This window comes from Bubalus kerabau, chromosome 2 (assembly GCF_029407905.1).
Source record: "Bubalus kerabau isolate K-KA32 ecotype Philippines breed swamp buffalo chromosome 2, PCC_UOA_SB_1v2, whole genome shotgun sequence".
Classification (NCBI taxonomy): Eukaryota; Metazoa; Chordata; class Mammalia; order Artiodactyla; family Bovidae; genus Bubalus; species Bubalus kerabau.
In genome coordinates this window covers 189445249-189464646 of record NC_073625.1, presented here as the reverse complement: position 1 = coordinate 189464646, position 19398 = coordinate 189445249, and the positions used below count along the sequence as shown (strand labels likewise).

At 46.7% G+C, this 19398-nt stretch overlaps 1 protein-coding gene across 2 annotated transcripts; it reads right to left on the bottom strand.

Moving 5' to 3' along the window:
• Nucleotides 1-7178: 7178 nt before the first annotated feature.
• On the bottom strand, nucleotides 7179-18684 carry NDUFV3 (NADH:ubiquinone oxidoreductase subunit V3). Of its 2 annotated transcripts, XM_055569752.1 has the most exons (4): nucleotides 18480-18684; nucleotides 16528-16648; nucleotides 9965-11062; nucleotides 7179-7762 (listed from the first exon to the last, which is right to left on the bottom strand). In XM_055569752.1, exons 1-4 carry the CDS (start codon nucleotides 18525-18527, stop codon nucleotides 7602-7604), a joined length of 1428 nt encoding a protein of 475 aa, XP_055425727.1. In that variant the 5' UTR covers nucleotides 18528-18684; the 3' UTR covers nucleotides 7179-7601. The 2 variants fall into 2 exon arrangements, with proteins under 2 accessions (XP_055425727.1, XP_055425728.1); XM_055569753.1 differs by lacking the exon at nucleotides 9965-11062 and having other exon boundaries at nucleotides 18480-18651.
• Nucleotides 18685-19398: the final 714 nt, after the last annotated feature.

The following is a 19398-nucleotide window of genomic DNA, read 5'->3' as shown; positions in this document are numbered from 1 at the left end:
ATCATTCTTGCAGCCCTACTATCCACATCTTTGTGGAATCCCCTCCTTGAGTGTGGGCAGAAATTGCTTAACTGGATCCCGAGCAGCCCACTTTCTGGGGCACCCGTTTCTGTCTTCACTCTCTGCCTGGCAGAAGAGGCGACTCAGGTTTACTGTTCTATCACCAGCGTTACTTGGCTAATCCTTGGTTTTTAAGTGTCAAGCCCATCAGTGTAAGGGGGAGGTATTTTCATATGTGCAGTGCTGCAGGAGTGCTGGCAAGAGGCTCAGGTGGTTTGGAGGGAGGAAGTGGGCACCCCTTGCCTTCCCCTGGCTCTTGCTGCACCCCAGTGTCTAGAGAGGCTTGAGGTGGGTCCCTGCCCTGGTCCACTCCCCTTTCACCAGCATCCTGTCCCTCTGGTAGAAGAAAGCCTGGCTTCTCACCCTTCTGGAAGCCTCCTCCTATACACCATCCCAGGGATGTAAAAAAAAAAAAATCTCCCATAAGGAAACAACTCACAGTGTCAGAGGACACCCCCACCGGTCAAGGCCCTGGGACCCCACGGTTGGACTCCCATCTCCCCGGTGTTGTATGTGTGTTTCTGTGAGGAACATGGTGTAGCGTTAGACATAGGAGTTTTGGCTGCTGGGATGTTGAGCATTTGGGAGAGGGGATGTGAAAACAGTGGTCACAGGGAGCTCGACCCTTCCACGTCTGAGTGAGGAAGAAGCACTGGTGTCCTCTGTCAGCAGAGCAGACTCAGAGTCAGACCCCCTCCCCCGGCTGAGGGGAAGGCTCCCGGCTTCATCCAGGAAATAACCTTTGGCAGGTCTGAGACCCCCACTCAGCTGTCCGCCCATCACAGAGCTGCAGTAGTCGGTGCCTGCGGGACGCATGTGGGCCTCCGATCCCGGGCATCTTCCGTATTTTCCCTAGAGGAAGCGTGTGGTGAGCGCGTGGCTCAGCTGCAGTTTTCCTGACTTCAGGGAGACTTGAGAAGCCCTCTCTTACCTCTGACAGATCAAGGCAACAACCTCAAATAAGAGAAACAAATACTGGAGAAAACTGAACGTTTCATGTGTTCTCCAGACTTGTGGGGAAAACAGTCATTGATTTTTGCCAAAAGATAATTGGATACTATAAATGCATGCTTTTTTTTTTTTTTTTTAAGAGGGGAGAGGGGCAATCTTGCCTGATGTCACTCATTCCTGCCCACACGTACATGTTATACTTAGATGAGCTTAACGGGAAGTGCTAAGGCTTGTGTGGAGATGTACTTGGCCATCATCACAGCACAGGTGCAAGCTGGACATTGATCCCAGCCCCAGAGGTGGCCCCCACTCCCAGCCCACTTTTGTAACCAAGGAGGGGCCTCAGGCCCTTCCTGGGGGGATTGGGGGACCAGCCAAGGCTTCACACAGTCAAGTGGGTATATCAAGTCATTGATCAAAATATCATGTTATTTTTCTGGATTTTGTGAGGCTTATGGCATCTACCAACTTAAAAAATGTATAAGCTATGTTTTCTGATTTAAATAATTTTCACTTTCATACTTGATTTTGAATTCATAAATTCTTCATTGTCTTTGTTTAAAAGAGCTCTCCAGGGACTTTCCTGGTGGTCCAGTGGTTAAGACTCGACACTCCCAATATAGGAGGCCTGAGTTCGATCCCTGATCAGGAAACTAGACCCCACGTTCCCCTTGGCATTTGAATGCTGAAACTAAGACCTGCTGCAGTCGACATTAAAAGAAAAAAAAGAGAGAGAGTTCTCCAAATTCTGTAAGACTCAGGCCCCGGAAAACCTGAAATCATCCTTGGTAGGGTCTATATTTTCCTCTCTCTCTTTTTTTTTTTTGCTGTTAATTTTTACTGAACCTCTTCTAGGCTTAAGTACTAGTCATTCACAGATATAGGAACTAACTGGAAAAAGTAGTTGCAATACAAGTCACTAAGAAAGACATATCCAATAAAAATTTACTTTTTAAATTTAGATGTGTTTGTTAAAATTGGACTTCATAAGTAGGTTAGTAAGATTTGTAAAAAAATGCTTTAAGAAAAATTAGGTTTTTATTAAGATTGAATACTGTTTTTAAAAAGCTTTTTTTCAAAAACTAAAAAAATTAAATTTTAAAATTTTTAAATATTAATTTTTAAATGTCTCTTCTGTATAAGAATCCATCAGATGTAAAAGAACTCACCTGACACTTTAAAAAATAAAAAGCATTTAATTATTAACTGTTAACTGATGGAGAGAAATTGAAGTTAAAAAGAAGGAATTGCTAAACCTCAGAAACACGCTTTTTTCAAGAGACACGGGTTCCTAAAAACCCCACTAAATCGAGAAACAGCCCATGTGAGCCATGCAGAGCCTAGTGGCGTTCTTGGAGTTTCTATTTTAGGCCCCGACTAACTTGCTCTGATGGAGAAGGTAATGGCACCCTACTCCAGTGTTCTTGCCTGGAGAATCCCAGGGACGGGGGAGCCCGGTGGGCTGTCGTCTATGGGGTCGAGCAGAGTCGGACACGACTGAAGCGACTTAGCAGCAGCAGCAACTTGCTCTGAAAGTCGAGTCATTCAGCCTCCAGGCTGCCTCCCCCTGCCTGCTGCCTCCCCTGGGCTTGATGGACTCATCCTTAGTCAGGGTTTGTGACAGTTTCATTGTTCTGTGCTAGTTACAGGCAGAGGGACTGTGTGGTCAGCCCGGCCCCCACCACACTCCCCAGTCCTGGGTCATAGTGAGCTCACTGGGTCTCCGAGTGGCCGGATTTCACTGCCTCTGCCTCGTTCTTCTCCCACCAAGCAACATGGTGATGCACGCTTGGAAGAAAGGAGCTAGAAGATGGTGTAGGTGGGGGTCAGGCAGAAATGACACAGTATCACTGAAGGTTAGAGGTCCAAATGCATAGAAAAGAAATAGAAAAGGAAATGTGTTAGAGAGATGTGTGTGGTCACTCAGTCATGTCCGACTTTTTGTGACCTCATGGACTGCAGCCCTCAGGGTTCCTCTGTCCTTGGGATTCTCCAGGCAAGAATACTGGAGTGGGTTGCCATGACCTACTCCAGGGGATCTTCCCGACCCAGGGATTGAACCCATGTCTTCTGCATTTCACTGAGCCACCTGGGAAGCCCCATTTAGAGATATATTGCAGGAAAATTTCCTCAAAGTGAAGAATTGTGTCAAGTAATGGAAAACACAGATAAAACAAGAGAGATGTGTGATTACTATCACAGGAACTTACTTCTTTTTAAAAAAAAAATCATGAAGTTTATTAATTTGGGTTTTTTTTCTGGGGGAGGGGGCCACACCCTGTGGCATACGAGATCTCAGGTCACTGAGCACGGAAGGAACCCATGCCCTCTGCACTAGGAGTACAGAGTCCCAATCACTGGACCACCAGGGAAGTCCACAACATGCTTCTTAATGCTTCTGAGCCTGAAGAAAACATGTACTCACCCACGCTTAGGGGAGTGGGTTATTTATGAGTGTACACTGCGGACTACAGATAGCTATGTTCACAAACCACTGGACTGGGTCCTTCAGGGTGCCAGCTGGTTGTGGTCATCAAGGTCTCCCAGAGTCACCTGGCCATCCCACAGAGAGGCGCTGGGCTGGAGAGCAGGACACCTCCCCTCTGCCTGGAGGCACTGCCGTGACCTGTCTCTTCTCTGCCTCAAGTGTCTCCCTTTTCAATTTTACTATCCACGTAACTAGTAGGATTTGTAAAAGTGAAAGTTCCCAGGGACTTAACAAATTGTGGAGAACAGAATAGTGAACTTGCCGGTGCCCATCACCCAGCCTCAGCAATCATCAACATTTTCCTGTTCTTTCTCATCTCTGCAGCTCAGCTCTTCCCCTAATTTTTGTCAGAATATTTCAAACACATTACCAGTTTTTCTATTTTTTTTTAAAGAGTAAAACCAGGTATCTCATTTCTTCTCCTGCAGGACAGAGCCTGTTATATGGACTGGATGTCTGTATCCCCAAGTTCATATGTTGAAGCCCTGACCCCATGTGGAGGTATCTGGAGGTGGGGCCTTCTGGGAAGGAATTAGGGTTAGAGGGGCCATGAGGGTGGTGCTCCCAAGAGCGGATTAGTGTCCTTCTATAAAGAGACACCAGGAAGCTTGCTCTCCAACTCTCTGCCACGAGAGGACACAGGACAAGGGAGCTTGTGTGCAAGCCAGAAGGGTGGCTCTCCTCAGGCACTGGATCAGCCGGCACCTTGTTCTTGGACGTCAGACTCCCAGCGTGGAAGTTACTCCCAAAGGAGCGCCACTTTGGCTGTTAAATGTTTTACCTCTTGGTCTTTGTTTCAGATCCCTTCTAGAAGAAAGCCCACAGGAGGGCAGAGGGAAGGCGGCAAGGGGAGAAGGCAGTAGAACCGGGTGCCAAGCACCCAAAGCAAACTAGTTTAGCCCACCCTTCACTGAATTAAATGGCCTGTGGCTGCCCCATAACACTGGGGTATTAAAACTTAAAACTGTGGCTCTGACAAACCCGCTCTCTGCCTCTTTTTGTAAGGCCCACACCAAGAATGGTTTGTTTTTTTAACATCTTCAAAGAGTTGAAGAAAAATGACAGCCACACTGATGGTATGTGGCAAAGTCGAAAATATTTACTATCTGGCCCATTTATGGAAAAACTCTTCCCACGCTCCCCATAAGGTTTAGGAGTGATTTGGTTTGCGTGGTTTCTACCTCACACAGCCTTCCTGCAGGCTGTAGCGCACTGTCGTGTTAGCAGTCATTTTACAAGCCTTTGACTGCCTTCTACACCCAAGGTACAGGACCATGGTCAGACAGCGCTGGGGGCCAGCCACTCCCAACAACCTTGGGTTGGAGGAGAACAGAAACCATCGAAACACAGAGCCCAGGCTTGGAAGCAGGATCAGGAAAGCCACACGATCATCTGCTGGGTTTCTGTTATTAACCAGCTGCCAGTGAGCATCAGAGCCAGAACCCACAGTGAGCAGGTCTCTGTACAGCCTCCCGCAGTCCTGGGGTGTGTGTCCTAACAGGTTTAAGAGAACCAGCGTCCAGGAAGATGCCAGTGTTCAGGTGACATGGCACGAAAGCCACAAAAAAGAGGTAAACCTTGTTGAACTCAAACGTATTAAGCCAACTTAAAAATCTCACAGAAATGAAAGCAATACACGTTTGTGAATCACTTGTAATTCATTAGCTCAGTTTCTGGAAATTCCTCTTCAGAAAACAGAAAATAAATAGTGAGTTACATGCACACAGACGTTCTGGCAGCACTCTTTTTAAAAAGAGAACATGGGAAATTACACAAACTCAGCGAGCTGTGCTCGGTGGGTACCTGGGGCCGTAGCGCCCGGATGGAGGTTCTGGGGTCTGAATGCAGAGCTGGGCCTGGTGCTATTTATCGTGGCTCCAGAGACTTTCCAGAGGGTTAGAGCCAGGGGGAAACATTATGCAGATTGAAATATATCCAGACTTGTTTTGATGCAAACAGAACTACAACTGAGAGGGTAACAGGCGGGAAGGCTATGCATCCCCAAGTGCAGGAAACAGACTGCAAGTGTCAGACTTTTTTTTCCTTCTGTATACAAAATTAAAAGGTTTCTTTTAAAATTCTATTGCCATGATGACAACCGGTTCCATCAGAACTTTTCTCAAACCTTGAGCTAACCAGTGCATTTTTCTTACGGAAATGTTTTTCTTAAGCTATGTTAATGAACTCTGTATTTACCTTAGACTGTCTTTCTTCAGGTTGGTTCTGCCTCAGACTCAGAACCGATAATGGCTCAACAAACCAGTATGTTTTACTCATGGAAATGTTCTTAGGCTGTATTAATGAGACTATGTACTTGCTTAGAAATTTGCCTTTCTTCAAGATTCACGTCAATTGTTTTATGGCCTGGGATGACTCACCTTGTGCCAGTGTTATCTCGAAATGCAGGTTGTGGGTGAGGGGCCTGGTGCCACTCTGAGTTTTGAGTCATTTCCTTTCTCCAGTCAGCAGCCTGCTGATAGGTATATAGCTTCTTGCTGAAAACCAGCAGGAGGGCACTCTTTCTGCCCCTTCTGATGTCTATGTCAGAAGCTTTCTCTATATCTCTTTTATATCTTAATAAAACTTTATTACACAAAAACGCTGAGTGATCAAGCCTCGTCACTGGTCCCAGATTGAATTTCTCTCCTCTGGCGGCCAAGAATCCCAGCATCTTTCATGGCTCAGCAGCAACCTTTCACAACTCTCTGTGGTACTAACAGCCCAGGGAAGTGCACTCTGGCATCAGAGACCACGGCCCTTCACACGCTCCCACACATCACAGGGGCTCCATGGGCCACAGTGTAAGAAGCTGTTAAATGAAAAAAAAAAAAAACCACCCAGGATAGAAAGCTGTATGTACATCATGTGGTCAGAGTACTGGGAAACCTGTTCTGTGTTAACCATGGTCGGGTGAGCAGAGATTTCAGGTAATCTACGTTCCATTTGCTTTCTTTTGGTAATGGGTCTTAGTACTCTTATAATGAAAAATGTGATTAGAGAACTTTGTTGAGTCGCTAAGCCTCCGGGGCGGTAATGAAATCTGAGACAGATCATCACAATACTAGCTTTTCAACCCCATGTTTTCAGTCTTGGTATCCTTACTTGGACTCATTTTAAGAAAAGCAGGATTATAGAAATGTGAGTCAGAAGTTATAACACACTGTACTGTTTGTTGTAAACTGACTAGAGGCCAAGAACCAGAACTGAAATGAACTAAGGCCACAAGCTTGGGCACAGAAGCAAGCAAGGAAGGATGAGAACAGGCAAACCAGGAAACGTCCTGGTGTGGGGACAGGCGTTCTGCTGCAAGGGGACGCGTGGCCCAGGCAGGCGGACACAGCCTCTTCTCTCAGCAACGATCTCAGCTGGATCTGTTACTTCTCAGAGTCCCACGGGGCCTGGGGACGCACAGAGGGACAGACAGACACCGAGGGACACACAGAGCCTGCTCCCACTTGCACGCCCCCTGGCCTGGGTAACATTACCCTGAGGGATGGGAAATCACTGGGCCATCCCAGAAACCCTCCATGGATAAATAAGCTTATTTTGCCGGGCCACCCAGAACAAAGCTGCTGGACCTCGTGTACCACTTTCGCCTGTCTGTAATCCCACTGCTCTGCAACTCCCCAAGTCTACATCACATACCTAATCCAATGGAACAAAAGAATTCAGATCCATCTGATCATAAAATGCCATAATTTATTATAATTTCTCTGCAGTGCAGTAGTTAGTTAAAATGTAGACAACTCCTATATCTGATTCATCAAGAACTAGATCTTATCAGAAGGCCCGCTACACTCATCGACTCCACCCTGGTGAACCAGAGAACACCAAGCTGACCGGGGCTCAGCACAGTGGAACCACACAGACGGAAGGCACCTCCGACTCTCTAATTGCGTGGATCTGTCCACTGAGCCATACTCTATCGTTAGAGAGAAATCCCCGCACCAGATGTCTCTGAACACATGGAGACTGAACCATCAGAGGAGTGCTGCTAACTCACTATTCGCTAGGATTCTACATGCCGGGTCTTGTGACTGCCGAGAGGACTGCAGGCAAGAATGCAGACAGACACAGAAAGGGTAATCTTTAAACTGGGCTCTCAGTGGCGGGGGGACTCCCGTCCTGAAGAGGGCTGGGGCATCCTGAACTTGGAGAGGTCCAGGTTTAGGTCTAAGAAGGTGTATGTGCTGTAGTCATGATGCTGAAGGTTCTTGTAGGTGGTGTTGTCAAACGGCTCTGTGGGAGCGGCCGACGCAGACTCTGCGGGGAAAACACAACACCGTGTAAGTGGGGAGCTTCTGAATGGGTCAGCTCTCTCTCTCTCTCACACATCAAGCATTCTTCATAAATCCCACATGTAATAAATACACTGTCTACTTAGAAAAGCCCAGAAAGCAACAGTATCTTCAAAAGCAAAATAAAGAAACTCGATGAAAATTTACACTAAGCATGTAGGAGGTGGAATAGCTTTTATAATGCTTTTCCATCTTTGTGTAGACCCTGGACTTCTCAGAATTTTGAAAATGCCATGAAGTTATGGAGGGATGTGCAGGTCATTTAAAGATGCAGAAAAAAAGGAGATCCATTAAAATCTAACAGCAATAAAAACATTTACAGAAGGAAAATTTTAAAGTGGCAACTAAGTAAGACTTCTAAGTCTCCAAATACAAGAAAATCAGATAAAGTCCAATGTTTTTAATGATAACACAGTTAAGGGGAACTGGAAATGAGATGTGGAACTTTTGCTGTTTAACTTTTTCAAAAAGAAACTGTTGGTAAACTTTAGATTCAGACTAAAAAGTACTTAGCCTTCACTCTCTATGTGGAAGAAAGAAGAATTAGAACCCACACACCTACACAATTGCTGATCTTAATACCATGTGTGTGGATGAAGCAAAAGACACCCCACTTCCCTGTGATGTGCCCTGAGACATGAGGAAGGCACGAGGGAGTGGGTGTGGGTGATGGCTGATGCCGGACGGGGTCTCACGGCCTGAAATTACTGTTGTCCAGACGCCGTTCACGTCTACTCATGCTGCAAAAGAGTAACTGCAGTTTCCCACTATTTGAATTCACACCAAAATTCTCATTTTCATACCAAAATGTTTTTCATTTTCTTAGTTGTGTTAAAACAAACGATGTCTTATTTAGAGAACTGATCTCTTTCCCATCTCTTCTCGTGGGGACAGCTCAGGCAGGTGAGTCCTCACAGTCCGTGTGTGTGTGTGTGGGGGGGGTGCTGACAGAGGGAATCGAATCCCCCACCTCTCCCCGGCAGGACAGGAGCCCGGTGGCTGGGTTGGGCGAGCTACAGTCACCCCCTGCAGACATGCCCTGAAAGTCAGCTGCACTCCGGGCAGCGTCTTCAGCCTCCAGAGGGCAAAGAGAATGTTGGAAAAATAACACAATCATCAAAAATGAGTCAAATTGTTTTCAAAAAGATCTGCCATCTGAAAACTCCCAATTCTGTGTTACCCTGAAGGTTTGGCAAGTCTAGAGCAGAGTGACTACAGCAGCAGGAGGAAAGCGGTTTTGGGTCAGGAGGAGGCTGGCGGGCACTGGTTGCAGCTTCGGGTGTTCATGAAAGAGGGAGAAAGGGGAGGGAAGAAACACACAATGGTGTAACAGAGTGAGGCGACACAACAGTTACAGGTAACGTACACTAGCCTGGGAGAGGCTTTAAACAGAAATGAGCACAGACAGGAAGAAGCGGGCTCTGTTAGCGATGGGTGCATTTCAAGAGCCAGATCCTGAGACTGGAGACCTGCTTTCCCATTTTGCCGTGGTCCCCCTAAAGCACACAGAAGTTAGATGCACAAGAAAGTGGTAAAATAAGAGGAATAAACAGTTTTCCTTTAAAAATTTAGGGGAGCAAAAAAGCCATTCATAAAAACTCAGTACAGAAAAACAAAGCAGCCTGCTGTGCTCTCCAGGTGGATCAGAGGACAATCCAGGGTAAACTAGACTCCGGCAGTTCAGGGCTGCCTTAAGGTCCAGCTTCAATCCCTAAAGTGAGCTTTTTTTCCCCTTAGGCATAAAGATGCTAAACACAAAGGCCTGTTCAGCTCACCTGAAGGCCATTTCTCCAAGTGTAAGCACCGCACTTCACCTGGGGAGTTTAACAGAACCCTCCCACCACCCCTCACTCAATGAGGTGCCCTGCAGGTTCAACACCCTCCAAAATTAAGAATGAAGATGTTCAAATGCCTGTTCTACTGGTTAAGAAACACTCAGAAGCGCCAAGGGCAAACTTTTTCATTGTGAAATAAATCTGAAATGTTTCAGGAATTTCTACCCATAATTAACATACACCCTCCAGCTTATCTGAGACGGTGCTACAGGCCACAGGCCTACTAGGGAACCTGAGGGAGCGTGACACTTCTTTTCATCGCACCATTCTTCAGAGCCTGACCTCCCCACCCAAAGGACAGAAAGAGCGCTGAACCCCAAGGCAAGGTGTACCCTGTGTGTGGTCCTGGCCTTCCACTTGAGCGGCAGAGTCCTCCATGATCCCGCCCTTCTCCTCAAGCTTCAGGACTGTGGGCTTTTCGTCCAGAACATCTTTATTCTGAATAGGGGCTGGCTTCAAATTTTGCATGGGTAGCTGATCTTCCAAAATCTCTTCCTCAGCCTTTAAGATTCCTTCTGCTGCCTGCTTTTCCAATTTTTCTGTTTTGAACAGGGGAAGAGCCAGCTCCCCATCTGCTTCTGGTACTTGTTTCTCCAAAAGGCTCCCTCTGGCCTCAGGAGGAGGGGCTGGCGGCTGACCTCCAGCTCTGGTTCCCGTTGATGGGGTGGGCGCCGGGCCACCAGCAGGATGTGTGGACAATCCCCACGTTGTACGGTCAGACAAGACTTTTTTAACTTCAAGTGGCTTTTGGCTTTCTTTGTCTATTTTGTTTGATCTAGATATCTTCTGTGATTGTTTCTCCTTTACATTTTGCTTCATAGACTCCACCGCAGCATGTGACTTGGCCGCTGCAGTTTTGGGTTTGGGGCCCTTTCTGTCCTCCAGGTGCTGACTGGAGGCCCCTTTTTTCTCTGCCTGGCGGGGCCTCCCTGCAGGGGTAAGGTCCAGGTGTGGCTGCTGCAACACTGTCTTTTCTTTGGCTGATATCTCAGTTTTGGGGGTTCTATCTGCAGAGGAACGTGAGGCCTCTGCTACGGGAGACCCTCCCCTGCGTTTGCTCTTCACCTGAGGACCTGCTCCTGAGCGGTCGCCCTCCTCGTCAGACTCTGAATCGGAGGAGCTGGATGAAGATGAAGATGAAGAAGAATCATCCGTCCCTCTCCTGCCCCACTGGGCTGCTTCTGAATCTGAACCCTGTTTTCTGAATGGAGACACGACTTTCTGAGGAAACTCTACCAAAGTCTTTCTTGACAAAAGCTTCGGAAGCCCTTGGTCTGTGTGCAGCACACTGGCATCGGGGTTAGGGCTCGCTAGCGTCCTGCTTTGGCTTACAACTGATGGGGAGGAAGTGGGTGCAGATAAGGTTTTGGACACCGCATCTGCTGTTGGGGGGGTGAGCTGCTGGCCCCTCTCCTTTGGTTCCACTACATCTAGGAAATGGCATAAAGAGGAATATTATTTTTAATATTGAGTAAAACAGTATGAATTCATCAAGGTCACAGACATTTCATTACATATCACCTTGTTACTGACAGTATCTTCAACATCATCATCTTATGAACTGCTCCATGGAAACCTACTTTTAAGGGAAAGCCAAGCCACACAGGAGAACAATTAAAAAAAAAAAATCGCAGATGTCTTTCTTGATAGCTGAAGATTTTTTAAGATGGGATTTTTTTTAACAATAGAAGAAGTAACAATCTTATCTCCATTTTCCACAGTGAGAGCTTCCTGATGATAATTATTTTTTAAACTACTATTTCATCTCAATTTAAGATAAATTATAAAGATATTTTCAGATGATGAAGTTTTAGAAATGCCTCATTTCTCAAATCCCTAAAAACATTGATGCCTCTCAAATATTTAAAAAATGACCCATATTGCATGAACTTGACCTTTTAAACAAAAGAACAAAGCAAAAGTAGAGAAGAGAGTCTGGTTTGGGTCTGGGGAAGCACATGCATGAGTTTAAGAGTGGGGGATGGGAGGCAGGGGATCCCGGGAGGCAAACGAAGGTGCCCTGAGAGGAACAAGAGTCCTACAAAATCATGTCCTTCAAGGGTTTCTTCTGCCAAGCAAAACTGTTTCAAGACCAAAAAGGTCTAAAATAACTTAGTGTCAGATGTGTCATTAGAAACAGTGAGTCTTAAACTGTTACAGTAAGTGGTACTGTAAGTCCTAGATGTTGTAGAGTCAATTGGGAAAGAAAACGAAACCCCACAGAACTATCATTAGTTCTATTTTCACTCAATTGTCTCTGGTGATAAATCTTTTTTAACCATACAGATAAGAAGAAAAATACAGAACAAGTTTTTACAAATTAAAATTACTTTTCAAGTCTAAAGCAAAATTTTAAAAAAATATATCACAGATGAGCAAACTCTAAATGCATTTATTTTTCAAGTCTAGACTATTTTATACTAAAAAGTATACCACTTCTTTAAAGTGGAAAAAAATCTATTTCTAACTTTACCATTTTACTGGTATCCAAAAAAAATCTCTTAATTGTTTTCTGAGATCAGGGACTATATAAACACACACACACATACACAGACTATATATATACGTATATATACATACACACAGACACACATATATACATATACACACACATATGTATATGCATATATATACATCAGAATGACATAAAATGATCAAAGAAAACTGAGAAATAATCAGAAATGGGCCAGAGAGAGGTCAATGGGGAGTGTAAGAGGATACGACTGAACAGCCAGAGACGCAGGTGAGTTTAAACCCCTCCATGCCCTGTCTGAATCTGCAGCCATGCACCATCCCAGAACCTGCATTCTGACTGCAGGAACAGAACAAGCACAGAGCCCCAGGATCACATTAAACATAAAATCAAGGTAAATGCATGCACATGCACTCGAACCCTCTCATTCTGTCTTTCTAAACCATACCTGAAACAGCACAAAGGCTCTGACAAGGCATGTGTAACATACATTGGCTCCAAACCCTGCTAGCCTGCTCACCTCTATCACTGATCCACTTTTATGCTGAGCATGCATTTTCCAAGTGTGAAAAAATTAACTTCTAATAAGGCTTATTTTAGATAGGCTACTATCTAATTATAATACCTCACTCTTTCAAAATTTATTATGAAGATTTTTTTTAATGTAAGTAAGTTATTAAAACAGTAGACTTATCACCTATTGAAAGCAAAAAAGAAAATCTCAAATGAAATCGTTTATTTTGTTTGAAAAAGGAAACTTTGGTCTACCATATGAAATAAGAATGCTTTAAAATATCTTCTATTCAGGCTTAGTTACTGGCAGAATCCCATAGACAGGCTAATAGACTAAACCACAGTAACACAGCTGCCTTTCATCTGACCCTCTGCAGCGCAGGCCCAGCATCCTCTGTGACTAGGAGGGAAGCCTGCTGCGATGACTATAGCTGCCACCAGTGACCCCTGTCCAGTGCCGGCGGGGACACCACGTCTGCTCTCGGCAGTGTGGGATCCTGGCGCCTGGAGACAGAGCCATGTGTGCACAACAGTGGGCTCGCTCTAAACATAAGCATGACTTTACCTGCTCGTTTTCATGAACCTCTTGCGTTTCTAAAGGCGGACATCTGCATACTCTGCGTTCTAGTTTGAGTGTGACTTTCCTTGAAAGACAAATATGCGAGACACAAAGCACCTAAAATAAGACCAGTCCCAGAGCCACCCCTCCCAGCACGAGAGGTGGACTTTCGGGGACGGGTTCTAATCCTCAGAGACTGTCACAGCCCCAATAAATAAAGGTCTACAGACACAAGTCACAGCGCAGAGACAGCACTCTCCTATGGCTTCTGTCTCCTCTCCACTTGAATCTCCTCAGTATCTTTTCTCATTGAACAACAGGAGGGCTCGACTTTCAGCTTTTTAGTAGCACCCTAACTGAAAACGAAGGTGACTTAGGTGTTCAAAACAGATGAGATGAGCTGCTCCACATCTTGTCAGTGGGTCACAAAACTAATTTCAGAAACAAAGGGACATTTCAACAGGATGCGAAACAGTTTTTTGTTATACGGTAACGAAAACTTCTTTTCACATGATTTTTACTATTAAAGAAAATAGTAAAGGGCTTTTTTTTTGGCTTTAATGAATACACAAGAATTGATTTTTTTCCACAGGCAAGACAACACACTGCTTATAAATACAGACTGGGGATCTTACTGCCGGGGCTCAAATCAGGCTCCACTACTGACCCGGTGTGACCCTCGGTGGCTCAGGAGCCTCTCCCCTCCTCCACTTTCTCATCTATAACACGGGGATGTTGGTAGTACCTATTCACAGGGCTGCAGACCAGGAGGAACACATGGAGCACTTAAACAGCGCCAGCGATGCTGGCCAGAATTAAGCATACCAAATCCCCACTTCCAGATTCCTCCCTTTTCAGACTGAAATAGGGACTTGAAGCAGGGAATTAACTTTGGCTTCTCAACAGATTCTTTAAAAGGTGACACAGGAGTTATGCAGTTGATGGTCTATTACTGTTGTTGCCAAATTCAGCCTAGAGATGGAATTTACCAGAACACTGAAGCTGGCGAGCCTGGTGGTTATGCAGGGGAGCATCCACGGGCAGACCCCAGGTTCTGATGTCTGTGTTCACCATACTGGCTGCTCTCCCAGGAAGGAAGCCTGTGCTCCGAAGGGCTGGTGTCCCAGGTGAGAGAGAGCCGAGTGTGTTTACCCTGGACACAGACCCTGGACTAGACGTGACCCCAAGGCTGAGCGCTCAGGACCCCGTCAGCATTGCAGCAAGCCCCACACAAGTTTCCAAAGCTGGCCCCAGTGCACAGGCTTTGACCTAGCCATGTGCCACTGGCGGGCCAAGGCACTTCTGTATGTCAAGTCACCGATCCCTGACACCTCAGGAGAAATACTAAGGACTGCACATGCTGACTTAGAAGCAGCATTTCTTTTCCTTCATGCAGGGATTGGAATTACTTTTTAAGTTCTGAAATACAAGTGTAAAGAGCATTAAAGACAGCACAGCTCTAAAAGCTGTCTTCCCACCTGACCGCACACACACATCACACAGGTCATCAGTCTCACACTGACCTAGCAAGACTGGCCCGCTGACCCTGCTCAGCACGGAGGGACTCAGAGGCCTGCAGCGCTTGCCGTGGCCAGAGGCAGAAGCTACGTGAGCCCAAGGCCAACCCCCAGCTCGGTATGCCTTTCTCACAACTGCACCCAAAACCATCACAAGATGAAGCATTCCATTTCTATTCACATACAAAAGCACATTTCTAAAAAAGGGGATCTTTGGGGAAAAAAAGAGACTTCATGTTGAAGACTGTTGCTGTTTAGTCACTAAGTCATGTCCAACTCTTTTGTGGCCCCATGGATTGTGGCCTGCCATGCTCCTCTGTCCATGGGATTTCCCAGACAAGAATACTGGAGTGGGCTGCCATTTCTGTCTCCAGGGGGTCTTCCTGAGCCAGGGATTGACTCCACAGTCAAACCCGCATCTCCTGCATTGCAGGCGGATTCTTTACCACTGAGCCACCAGGGAAGCCCTACGTTTAAGACGGCTATTTTAAAATGTGTAGATGAAAATTGAAAAAGAACATGGGCTTTAAAAATGTGGCAGGTGTAGGACAGCAAACAACAATCTTCCTGTTTAATTTTGCGCCTCCAGTAGATGAGCGCGCAGACACACAGGGAGGGTATGTGTCCTTAGCCAAGCTGGATGGCATGTGAAAGGCAGCTGAAGGCTCTCTCAACAACACACCAATATTTTATAACCTACCTGTGTTTTTGTGTGCAGATGAAGAGGGGACAATAGCATCTACACACTTTCAAACACTCAAACTAAGGAAATAATATTTTGATGAAAATAAGACAAACTCAAACTATCATTCTAAACCCCACATAGTCAAAGATTTACAAAGAGACTGTACATTGTATATGTATACTAAGAGTTAACTGAGGTTTCATCAGTTAAGACTAAACGCAATGGGCCTCTTAAATAGTCCCCTGGACAGCAAGGATCAAACCAGTCAATCCTGAGGGAAATCAACCCTGACTATTCATTGGAAGGACTGATGCTGAAGTTGAAGCGCCAGTATTTTGGCCACCTGATGTGAAGAGCCGACTCACTGGAAAATACTCTGATGCTGGGAAAGACTGAGGGCAGGAGGAGAAGGGGGTGGCAGATGATGAGATGGTTGGATGGCATCACCGACTCAATGGAGGTGAGTTTGAGCAAACTCCAGGAGACAGAGGAGGACAGGGAAGCCTGGTATGCTGCAGTCCATGGGGTCAGAGAGAGTTGGACTCGACTGAGTAACTGAACAACAATGCTTCGTTTCCTATTTCCCCCCACGAGCACGTACTACACTGGATTCAGGGGAAACAGTCAAAACTGGCGGTAAAGTAAAAATGACTATGGAAAGGGCTACAAGCAGATAACCACACTTCGTTAAGGGAGTCTTGATGGAATTGGAGCCTACTCCTAACTCCCTTTCCATAGTCATAAAAAGATGCCTGCGGTCCCTGGCTATGACCAAGCAAAGCCTGGGAGACCACTGACGAGTTTCAGAGACACGGAAAAAAGTCAGTCAGGGAGGGAAAACAGGCTGGGGGGGTCACAGCCACCCCACAGGAGCACGTGAGCACAGCAATCAAATACCACAAAGCCTGCATACTCTGTATCCCACTGCTACCCGTGGAGTCTGACGTTTAGAAAATACAGAGAACCAGTTCAGGGCTACACACTGAGTCAAAGGCTATGATGTTACTGCCGTGTTTGGTCTAAAATTAGTCACACATCTTCTGTCTGATTGTAATCTGGACACTCTTTAAAAATGAAGCATCATTTTTAGGAAGCTGACTTATTCACTCTGCCTTCTCTCTCACTTATGACGACCATGAAAACCTTACTCTTTGGTGGGCTCTGCTTCTTGGGGTTCGGTGGTAATCCCTTTTCATTCTTTCCTGATTCTGCAGAGAGAGAAACTGCAGGAGCAACTCCTCGAAACACGCCTGCTTCCAGAAGCACAGTCTGACAAAAGAATGGCACAACAACAGAAATTTTAGAGTAACAGCATTTATAACCTCTATTACGGCATGAATACTATGTATTATTACAACATATAAATGCTGTGAATTCATATGGCATATTTCTAACGGTTATTATAATTTTCAGCATCTACATATATTATGGAAAGTTTGGAAAATACAAAAAACCTGTGAGCAAAAAACACCTGAATTCAAGGACAGTCACTACTAACATTCGAGTATTTCTTCCAAATTGACTTTCTCCTAAGCATACTTTTTTGTAGTCTCCAATTACCCATCAATATACAAAATACTTGATTCTTTTCATAAAATGTTTTCCTGTGTTTAGAATATAAAGCAGAAGCACAATGTAGCCATTAAAAATGCTACTGAAGATGAAAAATAGTTGCTTCAAAACTGTCTACCATATACTGTAAGTGAACACGTCACAGAGTGTTCATTCACTCAGTATATACTCACTAAGCCTACTATGTGCTGGACACAGAACACAGGCACCTACAGTACCCACATGAAGGTGAACCTTGGCTTTTTCTGGTTATGACATCAGTTCAGTTCACTTCAGTCGCTCAATCATGTCTGACTCTTTGAGACCCCATGAACCGCAGCACGCCAGGGCTCCCTGTCCATCACCAACTCCCGGAGTCTACCTAAACCCATGTCCATTGAGTCAGTGATGCCATCCAACCATCTCATCCTCTGTCGTCCCCTTCTCCTCCTGCCTTCAATCTTTCCCAGCATCAGGGTCTTTTTCAATGAGTCAGCTCTTCGCATCAGGTGGCCAAAGGATTGGAGCTTCAGCTTCAATATCAGTCCTTCCAATGAACACCCAGGACTGATGTCCTTTAGAATGGACTGGTTGGATCTCCTTGCAGTCCAAGGGACTCTCAAGAGTCTTCTCCAACACCACAGTTCAAAAGCATCAATTCTTCGGCGCTCAGCTTTCTTTATAGTCCAACTCTCACATCCATACATGACTACTGGAAAAACCATAGCCTTGACTAGACGGACCTTTGTTGACAAAGTAATGTCTCTGTTTTTTAATATGCTGTCTAGGTTGGTCATAACTTTCCTTCCAAGGAGTAAGCGTTTTAATTTCATGGCTGCAATCACCATCTGCAGTAATTTTGGAGTCCCGGAAAATAAAGTCTGACACTGTGTATATGTATACATGAAAGCTTGAAAAATGAACTGGGCCAAGATATGAAAAGGAAAATAGCGGCCTCTCTCACAACAGATGCCCCCTCCATTATCTGTATTTTGCGACGATTACAATAGTTATTGCTTTTGTCATGAGTCATTTTTAATTTTAAATAGTGAAGTGGACTTAGCTTTGTCCAGATGGAGAAAGTTCTTTCTCCTTTTCATTTCACAGATGAGGTAACCTAAGCTGGCTTCTTAGTGACTGCCTAGTTACCAGGTCAACCAGGTTCTTGAAAGTTCCCTCATTTCCTCTAGGGTTAAATAACAGTTAGTGACACTGTCCTCAAGGCTTCTGGAGGGGCTCCGCGCGGGACACCTGCGGCCTCTACACCTGTCCGTGGCCTGGCCGCACACCGGAGGCTCCTGGGGATCGGGGTCCAGAGGGGACGGTGGCCGGGGTCGCCGGGACCCTCGTCGCTCCTAGGCCTGACTCCTGATCCCCCCTGGCCAGGTTCCCGAACCCCCACCCCAGGCCCAACCCCCGACTCCGGAAGCGGAGTCAGCTGCATCCCCGGACGGCTGGAGGTGACCGTCAGGGCCGCAGCCCTTGCCCCGCCCTCCATGGTCTCCCGGCGCTCCGCGAGCTCCCGGCCGCCGGTCTGGCCCCTCTTTACCTTCAGCGCCCCGGCTCGTCCTTGCCGCAGCAGAAGCGAGGCCGCCATGGCTGTGACTCGGGCGCAGACAGGACGACCCTCCCGGCGGGCAGAGGTCGCACCAGACTGACGCGACGCGGTACCAGCACTGCCGCCTGAGGGCCCGCCCCTTCGTATGAAGGCGCCAATCACAGGCAGGGAAGGGGCGGGGGTGCGACAATGGCTGCTGCGCGCGCACCACCGCCGAGGACCTGCGCGCGCATCAGCGCAGCCTCCAGGTTCCCGGCGGAGCAGCTCGAGGGCGCGCTCCCCCGAGGAGCCGCCAATCACTGGCGGAGGGTTTCCGCTGACCGCGACCGCGCTTTGGGATGGGTGCTGGGACGCCTAAGTGGTCATTGTGGGTGTCATTTCCTGTCCTCAGACAGGTGTGGTCACCCTGCAGGGCAGCATCAGGTTGGATCGTGAACACTCTGACCTGTGAGCGCTGTAGTTCCAGAGCCAAGGGGACGAGAAATGCAAGCATTAGTTTACCTGTTTATAGCCTGCGGGGCGGAGCAGGCAATGGCACCCCACTCCAGTACTCTTGCCTGGAAAATCCCATGGACGGAGGAGCCTGGTAGGCTGCAGTCCATGGGGTCGCTAAGAGTCGGACACGACTGAGCGACTTCACTTTCAATTTTCACTTTCATGCATTGGAGAGGGAAATGGCAACCCACTCCAGTGTTCTTGCCTGGAGAATCCCAGCGGCAGCAGAGCCTGGTGGGCTGCCGTCTGTGGGGTCGCGCAGAGTTGGACACGACTGAAGCGACTTAGCAGCAGCAGCAGCCTGTGGGGCAAAGACTCTCCCCTTCCAACCCTCCCCTCTTAGGCATAAACTTGGGTGAAAGGTGAAAGTGAAGCCGCTCAGTCGTGTCCGACTCTTTGCGACCCCCGTGGACTG

What these genes read in the sequence shown, in the direction of transcription:
- NDUFV3 (XM_055569752.1), bottom strand. Translation starts at nt 18,527, where the DNA reads ATGGCGGCCTCGCTTCTGCTGCGGCAAGGACGAGCCGGGGCGCTGAAG. An exon ending in GAAGCAGAGCCCACCAAAGA is followed by an intron (nt 11,063 to 16,527) that starts GTAAGGTTTTCA and finishes GCCATTTCCTAG; the next exon opens with ATGTAGTGGAACCAAAGGAG. An exon ending in AGGCCAGGACCACACACAGG is followed by an intron (nt 7,763 to 9,964) that starts GTACACCTTGCC and finishes TTTTCCCCGCAG; the next exon opens with AGTCTGCGTCGGCCGCTCCC.